The sequence below is a fragment of the Pinus tabuliformis genome, chromosome 4_1, assembly GCF_031772625.1.
Source record: "Pinus tabuliformis cultivar Carrire ecotype Pingquan chromosome 4_1, CPIR1, whole genome shotgun sequence".
In the NCBI taxonomy this organism is placed as follows: Eukaryota; Viridiplantae; Streptophyta; class Pinopsida; order Pinales; family Pinaceae; genus Pinus; species Pinus tabuliformis.
Window position 1 is genome coordinate 763,667,481 of NC_142303.1, and position 13,036 is coordinate 763,680,516.

Here is a 13,036-nt window from a genome sequence, read left to right on the forward strand (position 1 = left end):
ATTTGGAATTCAAATTTCAAACTGCTTAGACTACTATTTGAAACACTGTGAGGATCATAAAACTACTCTAGAAGCTTCAGGTTGGACACAGAAAGGTGGTAATCTCACCAGAATCTTCGTGTCTGCTGAGATATGACCCTCGCTTGGACCAGAATACTCTTTTATCACAACAGATGTAATGCTTCTAATGGATCACAATGCAACCCGTCCAGCCTTATAGTAGATCTGTATAGGACTTCACTATTTTTAATCCTTATTTAACCTCCGAAAACTGAATTTGGTGCTACCCTTTCCTTCGCTATACAAATAAATCTCACTAGATGGTGAACACATTCACCTGTGGCGGCAACACCTCTCTCTTGCCGCAGGGTGTGGATTAGATACTCCTCACGTCATAACAGATTGATCCATTGTAGTCCAATGAAAGTCGTTGTCTTGGGCAGCACACAGGATCACTATTGAATGTGTTCTATGATTAGGGTTGGCGTTGAGGTTGTAAGCTAAGTGAGAATGTCTGAACTGAATGCGTTATTTCCTTACTACAGAGATGCCACCCTGTGTCAGAACCTCCTTAATCCAGCGATGGTGTTGACCAAACTGCCTCATAAAAGACCTCACTACTCCTGGGCAGATTTTGCTGACCAATGGGACAACACAGATAATTTGCTTAACCAGAACAAAGCAGAACATAGGATAAAGTAGAAATTTTACTAACTAGGGTGGAATCTTTCACCACCGAAATTAGTAGGAAAAGGGGGTCTTAAAACCCTCAGAGCCTCAGGCTCAAAGAAACAAAGAAAAATGATCCAATCCAATGATGATCTAAATGAATTTAACCCTCTCATATTTACAGATTCCCTTGAGGGGATTCTCTCCTCAATTAAATTATTAATTGAGTAAAATTCACTACAAACCCCAACTTTGGGTTTCTTTGCCCAGCTGCCCCAAAACTCGCCCACACGTTTGGTATTTTGAGGTTTTCCCCTTTATCCAAGACTATAGCCTACGAGGATCATTAGGCTACTTCATCTCTTGAGCGATTAATTTCTTGGGAATATTATAGTCCCCCCTTCCCGACATTGCTTGTCCTCAAGCAATGACAAATCCTACTGCAAAATCTCCCCTATCTCTAGGAATGGGAATCCTTCTTCTTCATATGTAGATGAACCATCTTTCTCTTCCATACTTCAATTTCCTCATCCCCTTCATCAACAGAGTGCATGCCTCTGTGTTTATTAGGTAGTTGTTTTTTGTTACTAGATGAAACTTTAGGGAGTTTTCGATTGGAAGCATTTTCTATACTAGTTGATTTCTTCTCAAGAATGGTCATAGGGGGCATTGTACATAATTTATCTTCTTCTTTAGTACCAATAGGTACCACAAAAACCCTACTTAACGCTTTCTTAGACATAGCATCTTGAGCAGCATTGACTCCTCTTGAGCTCACATGTAGCCACTTAGGAATTTGTCGACACTTCACCATTTCACTAGGCAAGTTAATCTCCTCATCCATCTGGTCAAACAGCTCCAGTTCTTCTTTGCTTCTAGCAATTAAACAATTTACTTCCTGCATTGAAGGGACATCATGCATTGTTTCTTGGTACCTCTCTTCATCATGTAAAAGAATCTCTAATGACATACGCCTCTATTCTTGTGTTGTCCTTTGATCAAAACAACCTGCATTTATGACCTCATCTGCCATATCAATTTTATACTGTTGAATGTCGTTACGAACAAGGCTTTCCACAGAATCCATATATCGATCTTTACCAGCAAAATCACCCTCACCATCTATTGTTCCCCCAATTCTGAGTTCATCTTCTTTGTAGGTGTCATCAGTAATGCCTTTTTCCACAATGTACCTATTATATCCAGAGCTAAGTCCGCCCTTAAAGACAATGAAGCTTTGCAAAATAGCAAAAAATTGGGTAGGCTCTTTGCCCTCAAAGAACTTAGCCTGAACTGGTTGTGCTTTCAGTGACTCGGCCATTTTACTCATTAGTGATAGGGCAGTAGTTCTTTCTTCCGAAACACTCCCTTTTCCAATCCAAGGGGAGAGCAGGTATTCTTCCTTTTCCTCTCTGGATACGTGTATCGCACAATATAGCAATCACCACTGTAAAATTTGCACTGTTCACTCAATGGCATAGGCGATTTTCTTTACCATTTACTCGCCAAACCTAAAGATTGCCAGTACAATCAATAAATGGTTGATTTTCCTCTTTTACTGGAGCTGCTTTGAGAGGGCCCTTGACATTAAATCCTTGTCGTTTCAGCAAGGCTGCATTGCCTCTTCCATCCTCAGATATAGTTGTATCTGTACTTTGAGGCCATGCATCAAAATTTGATTTAAACATGACAGTTTCAAATTCTTAGATAACACAAGTTACATGAGCTTGCTTCAATTTTCCTTTACTAGCAATCAGCTCTTCTGCAGCTGAGCTTGCTGCTTTTCTATCCTCAAGCGATGTGTTCCTACCTATCCAAACAAATATCTCAATTCCACAGTCTAACAGGAAGCACTTGTTTGTGTCCAGCATTTCTCTTATCAATGAATTGCCTTCAATGGGTTTTGCACGGCCCTGTTGTAAGCAGAATAGCTTTGCTGAAAGAGCTTCAGGCTGTGATTCATTGTCACTGCTGGACTTCTTGGCAAGAGGAGCAAAACCACCAAAAAAACTCCAAAACTCCCGTCTCGGGATTGGCTACAAATTTGCCATCCTCAATTGCAGCCACTTCACACTTTCCATCATGATAATTATCTTTGATATACTGAACAACCTCCAAAGCTTTAGCCCTCTCTTGAATGGATGAGTTGGATCCATTAAACTGAAAGCTTTTGGAATTTGTATCAAGAATAAAAATGTCATCATGATTTAAAGATGATCGAGAATAAGGCACCTCTGTCACATGCACAACATGCTTTCCCTTGCATGCAAACAAGCGAACTGGATATGTTCTCTTCTCGACATGTTTGAATCCTGAAGCAACACCACCTTCTTCTATTATGATGCAAGCCTTAAAATATGATAGAAACTTATTTGTTTCATGTCCTTGACTCTCTCTATGTTGCACTACATGTCCTCCAAGAGCTGCATCCAATTCAACAGTCTTAATGGTTGTTGCACCAGCTTCATCCTGACTTGTATCTTTGCCAAGCCAATAATGGATATCATAGCGAAATCGCCACTTTTTAAAGTTGTTGTCTTTCGCAGCTCCAGACACCTGTTCTGCAGTGGAACATATGCTCCAATATGTCTTTTGAAACTATCAGATACTCTCTTGGCCTCATTCTGGATATCAAGCCTAATATTGTTTGTTGCTTTGATCCAATCATAGATAGCACCCTCAAGGGCTGACATTTTACATTTCAAAACCACTGATAACTTCTGCAGTAGTGACCCCTCTACATCTTCAACCCAACGACGAAGCATAAAAGGTTCCAACATCTGGTGCAATTTGTGAATTATAATCACTTTCTTCTCAGTTTCAAGCCAATCATCTTCAGGGGATTGAGAAGAAGGCTCTTCCCTTTGAAAGGTCTTTGAGAACCAATCATGGAAAGCTTTGCGATTGTCAAATACCTTAGGTAGAAGCAAGTTCAGAAGAGACCATAGTTTCTACAAATCATCTGCAGATTGTTCATGGCATCCATGTCTAGAGAATGTGACAGTCATTTTGATTTGCCTTTGTTGCTTTTCCTGTATTTTGTAGCATAGACTTCATTGAAGAGCTAAAGGATGTTTTGAGGCTCGGTGTTGAAGAATGTTGAGTAGTTCAACATGCTTTACATTGGGAAGCTTTCTTCTACCAGAGTGGCCTCTTCAGGCACCAGACCTATAGATTCCATTTCCTCCAATGATCTTTGAGAGTCCCCAACTCTCCTCATCTTGCAGAAATGTCAGATCATAATGTTGTATGTGACAGTACCTCTACCATTCTTCAGATGTTGGTAAACTTCTGAACCCATCTGTATGGCACCTTTAAATGAAGAAGCCTTGATGGATGGGGTCATCATTTCCTGTATTGCCAGTTTATTCCCTGTATGTGACCCTTTTCTGATGTCATGGGGAGCAGGTTCCATCATTGCCACGGTTTTGTTATCAGCTTTCAATTTAGCTAATATAAATTATGGTTTTCCTCGAAAGTCCCCCAGTGGAACCACTGCATGCAGAACCACTGTAGTCTCGGTGCTTCTATCCAATAGTGATCCCGAGATTCCTCGTGCTTCTATTGATTCATGTGACTTCTGAGAAGCCTGTGAAGAATCCTCCAAGCTACTATTCTCAATATGTTCATCCACCAATGGTCCTGAACATCCTTGCAAGTTAGCCATTACAGCATCCTTCCCAGTAGCATAGTTTCCCATGTTTTCTTTCCAGATCTCATCCAATGAGGATGTTGATGGTTCTTGCTTTACTGACAAAAGAGCATCCCGCTGAGTAGCTTCTGTTACACAATTCCCTGCATGGTCTTCATTTATTTCTCCCAGTATTGGATTTGGCTGGCCCCATACCTTCTCTTTCGGGGGATACAGCCATGTCCATACTTTTGTTTTTCCTTCAAACTTTCTTATACCTTGTTTTCAAGCTTGGGCTTATGATCAGTACCACTTGACTTGTTTTTCTTGCCACTATTCCAAAAGTTGTCCCATTTCATTTTTCTTAGATGTTGTGGCATTTTGTTAAATTCTTCTAAACTTTTGATATTTTATGCTTGCTGCTCTTCCAACCTCCTCCAACACATGGGGATTGATGAAACTGTTTCAGAAAATTAATTCAGAATTCAAACTGCTTGGACTACTATCTGAAACACTGTGGGGATCATAGAACTACTTCAGAAGCTTCAGGCTGGACACAGAAAGGTGGTAAACTCACTAGAATCTTTGCATCTGCTGAACTTTGACCCTCGCCTGGACTGGAATACTCTTTTATCACAGGCGTAATGCTTCCATTGGATCACAACGCAACCCATCCAACCTTATAGTAGATCTGTACAGGACTTCACTATAGTTTATCCTTACTTGACCTCTGGAAACTGAATTTGATGCTATACTTTCCTTCGCTATACAAAAAGAATCTATGGTGAACACATTCACTTCTCCTGTGGCGGTGACACCTCTCTTGTCGTGATCACTATCGAATATGTTCTATGATTAGGGTTGGCGTTGAGGTTGCAACCTAAGTGAGAACGTCTGAACTGAATGCGTTATTTTCTTACCACCACGTTGCCTTAGAAACAGAGATGCCACCCTGTGTCAGAACCTCCTTAATCCAACAATGGTGTTGACCAGCCGCCTCACAAAAGACCTTGCTACTCCCAGGCAGATTTTGCTGACCAATGAGACAACACAGATACTTTGCTTAACCAAAACAGAGCAGAACAAAGGATAAAGTAGAAATTTTACTAACTAGGGTGGAATCTTTCACCACCGAAATTAGTAGGAAAAAGGGGTCTTAAAACCCTCAGAGCCTTAGGCTCAAAAAAACAGAGAAAAATGATTCCAATCCAATGATGATCTAAATGAACTTAACCCTTTTGTATTTATAGATTTCCTTAAGGAGATTCTCACCTCAATTAATTGAGTAAAATTCACTCCAAACCCCAACTTTCGGTTTCTTTCCCCAGCTGCCCCAAAACTCACCCACACATTGGGTATTTTGAGGTTTTCCCCCTTATCCAAGACTATAGCCTACGGGGATCGTTAGGCTACTTCATCTCTTGAACGTTAATTTCTCGGGAACATTACAGAATCCCAATTTGATCCACTCCAATTCCTCCAATCCTATACAGGACGAAAGGAGCTAAGAGCAAAAACCAAAAGGACTGGCCATGGCCAACCATACTAGGCCTAGGGCATCTCAATACAAAGACTCAAATGGCCTTTTACAAGGCTTTAAGTTGCATCCCTGGGCTTACAATGGTGGTATGCAATGTGAAAATATATCTGCATGTATCCCTGCTGAAATGAGGGGTAACCGGACCTTTCATTGAGATAATCCCTAGTAATTGCACAAGGTTATTCAACCCTGTCAACACATGCAAAATCTAGTTCAACAAAATTTCTGATGAGCTCCGTAATTTGGCTATGTTCGGACACCATAGTGTGGTTCAGGCAGAGAAACATGGGGAGAGGATCCTCCTGTTCTTTAACTCAGTGCCTCTTTGCTTTCTCTACTTCAGCTTTTATTCCCTGTGAAGATCACTTGCAACTGCCGACATAGGTATTGATGCTTTGGGCCATTTGGAACTTCCTGAATTGATGCTTTTCTCTTATGCTGGTAAGTAGTTTGAGTCAACAGTCCTCCATTATCTATACAAAGGTTTGTAACAGGCATAAGCATGCCCCTATTTGGATATTAATATGTAGCTATTTGGATCCTAATATCTAGGACTAGTGTAGATTGATCAATTTTTCCTTTATTTCTTGTTCTAGTGCTTGACACTTTTGAATTGTAACTTTTGATTTCCTCTCGAATATATAAAAGTTACAATTTTTTTCATTTGAGCAAAAAGAAGACAAAAAAACATTGATTCAAGGGGAAAACGGATTTTTATTTTCAACTCTTAAACAACTAAAATAGGTAAATTAAGTTAGGTCTTTGAGTCCAATAAAAATTACAGCTGATACAGGTACTCCCAAGTCCTGTACAGATTTTGTATTGCCATGCAGAATAAATTACTTGTACCTAGGAGTAAGAATGGAAAGTACTGAACATTGATTCAAGGGGAAAATGAATTTTAATTTCAACTGCCAGACAGCTACAACAAGTGAATGAAGTTAGTTTTCGAATCCAGTACAGATAGCAGCTGATAATCATGCAAATAATATTTCCAGGTACACCTGAGCCCTATACAAATTTTGCATTGCCATGCAGAATAAATTACTTGTACCTAGAAGTAGGACTGGGAAGGAGTGAACAGTTCATCAAATTAGAAATAAAAAATCATCATAAGCACAAGGATTATACACACATGAAACATACCTTAACAAAACATCACGAGTCTCTACCATCAACTGCTCTAGCTTTGCCCTCTCAGTTTCAAAGGGACTAAGAACCGCACGTGGCAATTGAGAAACACCAAAGGTTGAGGTACCAGTTGAAAGCTCTTGATACAACAATCCATTCTCTGGAATTACATAATTTATCCAGTGCAATGAACTGCTTGGAAAATTGTTCAGCATTCTTCTAAAAATATCATATAATTCACCAACAGTTAAAGGCTCCCTTAAATGCTTGCTGCACAGAAGTGTGCATCATAATATCAGCAAATCTTTAAATTAATTTGGCCTGACTAAACAATGTCTTCAAATGGCATCTAGCTCCAGCTCACCTTTCCAGAACGTTTTCAACTATTTTTTCCATCCGTACAATCAAACCAGTGACACCATACTGCGGCAGGAAATCAGCAGAACCAAGAAATTTCTGCTGACAAAGTGCAATGGACTGATCCTGTAGACAGAATTGAAAACAAGGCAGGCAACTTCATTAACATTTGCACCAACTTCTCACAAAGCAATCATCACAACAGATAACAGCCTTACAATATATAGCCAGGCTTACCATGAAAGTCACAAGCCAACTATTTTTAACCACTTTAAAGCCCTATCTTATCACAGACTTCCTTAAAGGAAATAGTCTATTATTCCCGGTGCATTAAAGTTGTTTGTGAAGGGCATTATATGAAGTACAAATTAAGCTTCAGGTTCATCAACCTCAAGTCCAGAACAAAGAATGAAGAAACGAAAGTCATCGAATAATGAAGGAAAACAAGTGGAGGCCATCACGACTCAACATTCATAATTTCAAAGAAGCTTCTATAGAACAAGTGCCGTTAGAATGACCTTCCCTGTGACCGTCCAACAGATGACCATTGACAAGACAGAATTCAACAACCAAGTAAACAGTTAGAAAGGAAAGATCGAGTGCCGTGATCAGAGTCATACAATCAACAAGCATAACAATGAATTTAAAAATAACTAGGAGCCTTAAACCGTACCACTGGTTCTAGATTTTCAAACCCTCGCGCTTGATTGAGGAAGAAATGTCTCCCTAGAATGTTGAGCTGAGTTCTTGTGTATAAATTAAGCACCGTCATAGCCCACAACGCACATACAGTCCTTGTGAAACCTGGCCATTGAATATACATGCAATGAGTGAATCCGAAATACCATAACACCAATAGTTGACTCCAGAGGTGATGAAGGCACAAGTTATATTGTCACTTTGGTCCAAAAGATGTCATTGGAGCATATCTTAAGCTGGCTAGTGTGTCAGGTTAAGTTAATTCATATGGTTCATAACACAAGAACTATTTGGAAATATCATGATATAATACACTGGACTAGAAATATCTTGTCCACATAGGCAATCGAAAGACGGCATTCAAACAGAACTTCAAATAAGCAACAGTTAATTAAAGATACTTAGAATTTTAAGTCTTTCCCACAACTGCAATTTCTCATGCTGATTGAGGTTCACTTTTCCTTTATTTAATCTTTCAGTCAATTCGGTATAATCCAAAGCCTCTAAAAGATGATCTTTGAGAGTATCCAAAGCAGCTGCTAGCGAAGACGAATCTGACATTCTCTGAAGGCTTTCAAAATGTTCTCGCAACCTACCAAAAACATATTTAAACAAGAAATTAAGGGACACATTTCAGTCCTTAGAGATCACTATTTTGAACATATACTGAAATCAATAATACAAAGCTAACTAGTAGAAACAGAGGGAATAAACACGACTGAAGATGTGCAATAATGCAACTGCAGCCATACAACCAAAGGTAGAAAACTTGATATGAGAAAATGCAATGATCACATATCTACACAAAGCGTATGTATTGCAAACATACCGGATTTCTACAAGTTCATCTGCTTGGCGTTGAGCTTCCTCTTCTTGTTCCAGAACCAACATCCGCTCCTTCTGAGCACAGTAGAATCGATAGAGAGCATAGCTACCTCCTACAATCCCTAATGTGAAAAGAGCTTTTCTCCTATGTTTATTCACGAAAAACCTGTGTTGATAGAAGGAATCACTCACACAGACATACAAACATAAAACATGTATATTATAAATATACATTCTTGGGTAATACAAAGAAAGACAGAGATTCAAGGAAGCCATTCTATCTTTTCTCATCCCTCCAAATTGTGCTCATATCAGACACTCTGCGCACACACCTCCCGAACTATTATATTATAATATTAAATTATACTTGAACATTCTTTCCAAAAATGAACTCAGGAGCCCGGAAAATTCACCATGACAGCCCTCTTGGCTCTAAAGTCATTCCTATATCACCCAAGAAAGCCAGATACCAATATATCCCTACGTAACCTAGAAAACCAATATACCCACCCCATTGCCAAGCCTACCTTGATCTCTCATACTGAATATCGAGAACAAACTGATTATTTTTTAATTTTCAAACTTTAGCCAAACCAATGCATCATTTCCAGCAAAATTAAATTAAAGGACCATTCCACTTGTTATTGTAGACTTACCTGATAGAACTCATGACTGAGAACTATGCCCAAGAGCTGAAACCCCCCAAATTTGTGCAGTCCTGATTGCGTACAAATAACAGAGGGTCTCGGTTCATAGAACCATAGCAAATATCGTCGTTTTCCTCATGCCTTTCATGCGGAGGGTATCTAATTCCCAAAACGACATATGAATTGGAAAAAAATTGGAATACCGACTGTGAATAACCTGCTGAAAAATCAAGATCCCACTTCAAGAAACTGCCCCTAAATTTGAAGAAATCGAGTGACATTTCAGAAAGCCGCCCCAAGAAAGGGTTCCACCCATCTTTCTTGCCCCAAATAACTTAGAATCGCGACTTTGTAAAATTGCCCAATACAATATTTATGGGACTGCTCAGAGATTTTATATAGGATTTAATATATCAAGCATTGATGTCTGAGAGTACATAAAAACCTGGAGAATCAAAGGCCTTGACACACCAAAGCTTCCGACATAGATAGACGACGTGGCTTCAATCTCTTTTGCATATTGGGAGTAGATCGTATGGTATGGTATTGTATGTTATGCGGACGAATGTATGTTTATCAGTTTTGTGGGGTTTGAAGGGAAGCCACCAGAACCAAATAAATGGTACGCGTTGAGAACTGAAATAGATCCACAGTGGTAACTATCTAGTATTTCATTATTTAACAGTTTCTAAATTCTCACCACAAAAACCCCTATTCTGAAGATAATTGCCATTAAATAATATAAATGAGTACAGAACGATGGCATTTACAAAATTGTTTAAAACTCATTTGATGTTGTAGATTGTGGCTTTGTCAAATTAGATTGGAGTAGCGGTTGGATCGAACTTTTCCATTTATTTTAGATCCATTTTATAAGCCTAATTTAATTCTACATTAATCAAGAATGTAAAATTTTGAATTTATTATTTATTTGGCAAAGATAATATTTTTTAGATCCATTTTATAAGTATAATTTAATTTTACATTAATCAAGAATGCAAAATTTTGAATTTATTATTTATTTGGTAAAGATATTATGAAGTTTCATAAAATAGTTACAATTTTTATTACTAGTATTTGTATATTAGGGTGTAAAGGAACGTTGACTGTGTTAAACCGAGGGGAGAACAACGGCGTTAAATGGAGGGCTGATTTTTAAAAATGCCAAGTGGAAGGTCTCTACTGTGTTGGCCTACTAATCTCTTTTAAAAATGCCACGTGGAAGGTCTCTACCGTGTTGGCCTACTAATCTCTTTTAAAAATGCCACGTGGAAGGTCTCTACCGTGTTGGCCTACTAATCTCTACATTGTTACCTCATAGAACCTCACAATAAAAAACGCCTTGGGCTTAATTAATTTTCATAATTTTAATTATAATGGTTCAATGGTTATTGTAATTTTCTTATTGAATGATGATAATTGTAAATTGTGATTATAATTTATGTTTTAATGCTAGTTATTGGTATTTGCTTTCATCTATTTGTTGGTATAATGTATATTTACACATTATTCAATTCATCATATAGTGTATATGATTTGGAATGAATAGTTATATAATCTGTCATTCATTTCGGTACTTTTTTTGTGAAAGATTGGATGAATTGGCTTGCAAGGTCCATTTTAGTGGTAGGTCTCAGTTTGGAAAGGGTCAAAAACCTTCAAAGCCAATCTTAGACATCAAACATGTGAGCATAGCTCCTAACCCCTAAATATTGTACTACACATTGAATGTTTTCTAGTGATTTGAAAGTCACCTCAATTAAAGTTCGTATATAGAAGTTATGCCTCCCGTGAAATGACCTACCTTGTTGACCATCATGGCACTGAGTGGATGCCACATTAGCCCCCATTACTCACACATGTTGGGGTAGTCATGCATGGGCTTTCAGGAAGATTCTATAGGGTCTAAACCCCTAAAATTAATGGAGAGCGTTGAGGCATGTAAAAACATTAACCCTAACCCTAGATTATTTTCAGGTTATGTTAAATATTAAGCTACTAGGAAAATAAGGCGTATATTGTACTTGTTTCATAATTTAATGGAGCATCTAGGACAGTGATTTAAGAGGTCTAACAAAGGAGGTATAGATTATATAGTAACTAATAAGACACAACAACATAGGCAACTCCTTTAGTGAGTGCCCCTTTTTTTGTGCTTGAATTCCATAAATAAAGAAAAGAGAGCAAAGCATAGGCCTCACATTCTAGTTGGGTTTTCTCCCATATCAGGTTTCTTAGGTCACATTTTGTGTTCATTTGTGAGGATGGTGTATTTAGTTGTTTGTTCTTTCATTTTTTATTTCAATGGTTTTGTAAAATTGAGCATTAAGCTAGTAATAATGAATTTAGGGTCCAATAACTCTTCCTTTATAGTGTTGATTCCAAAAGAATTAACCACTGCTTCTTTTTCAAGATTCGGGCCCATTTTGTTTTGTAATGTCTCACACAAAGTAATTTCTAAGATTGTGGCCAAAAGGCTTTAACCCCTTCTTCCAAAAATAATATCAAAAAATCAAGGAGGTTTTGTTTATCAAAGGCAAATACTTAATAACATCATTCTTGTTCAAGAGGCTGCCAATTCCAGTCAAAATTGGGGAGACAAAGGCATGATTGTCAAACTTGATATGGCAAATGCCTTTGACAAAGTGAGTCATACATTCCTATTTAAGGTGGTGGAAAAATTTTGCTTTGATGTTAAATTCATTATTTGGGTCTCTCTTTGCATAAAATTTCCTTGGATTGCCCCCCTAGTTAATGGGAGAGCAATTGGGTTAGGGTATCAAGAGCATCAATCATTCTCAATTTATTGACGATACACTTTTGATGGGTGGAGCTTCCTCAATAATATAAAGAAGATTCAAAAGGGTTTTGTATAATTTTCTTGAAGCTTTGGGAGGTCAAACAAATTCTAGGAAATCTCATATTTATACATGGAATATTTCATTTAGAAAGAAAAGACAAATTGGAAGAATAATGGGCTTTCAATCAGTGGAAACATGGAAAGAATTTAAGTATTTAGGCATTCCTATTTGCCTAAAATCACACTCAACCCAAGCTTGGGAAGGTGTTCTTTCAAAATTCAAAGGAAAATTCATTGCCTTAGGGGCTAGATGGCTCAACCTTGTAAGGTGTCTTGTTCTTATCAAAGAAGTCATTTTTGCTTTACCACTTTATCAATTCTCAACACTTCTTGCTCCACAAAGCATTCTCTTGATTTTGGAAAACGAAATTCGCAAGTTTCTATGAGAGGAAAAACAAGTATAAAGAAATTCCATCTTATTAAATGGGATACCGTGAAGCATCGTAAAAATCATGGAGGGCTTGGCATTGGGGACCTTATGCTAGTGAATAAAGCGATAGGGGAAAAATTGGTTTGCAGATTCAAAACTCAAAAAGAAGACTGGTAGAAGGTAGTTCTCAAGGAAAAATACCTACAAGGAGGAATAATAAGAAGTTTAGATTCGATTCAAGCCTCTAGAGGGTGTTCCCTGATCTATAAATTATTTATATCAACTGTCCTTCTTAATTATTTAGGTT

At 38.0% G+C, this 13,036-nt stretch overlaps 1 protein-coding gene and 1 pseudogene across 1 annotated transcript in view; both read right to left on the reverse strand.

Annotated features, from left to right (window-relative positions):
- The window catches only part of PEX3 (peroxin 3), an 80,703-nt gene extending 70,478 nt beyond the window's left edge, over positions 1-10,225 (reverse strand). The window contains exons 1-6 of the mRNA XM_089420334.1: positions 9,509-10,225; positions 8,857-9,018; positions 8,429-8,619; positions 8,002-8,132; positions 7,336-7,454; positions 6,987-7,241 (exon numbers count right to left, since the gene is read on the reverse strand). Coding sequence (XP_089276460.1) covers positions 6,987-7,241; positions 7,336-7,454; positions 8,002-8,132; positions 8,429-8,619; positions 8,857-9,018; positions 9,509-9,522 — 872 coding nt within the window. The 5' untranslated portion in view covers positions 9,523-10,225. The remainder of the gene's footprint in view (positions 1-6,986; positions 7,242-7,335; positions 7,455-8,001; positions 8,133-8,428; positions 8,620-8,856; positions 9,019-9,508) is intronic.
- LOC149178401 (villin-4 pseudogene) lies at positions 1,110-3,889 on the reverse strand (annotated as a pseudogene).
- Positions 10,226-13,036: the final 2,811 nt, after the last annotated feature.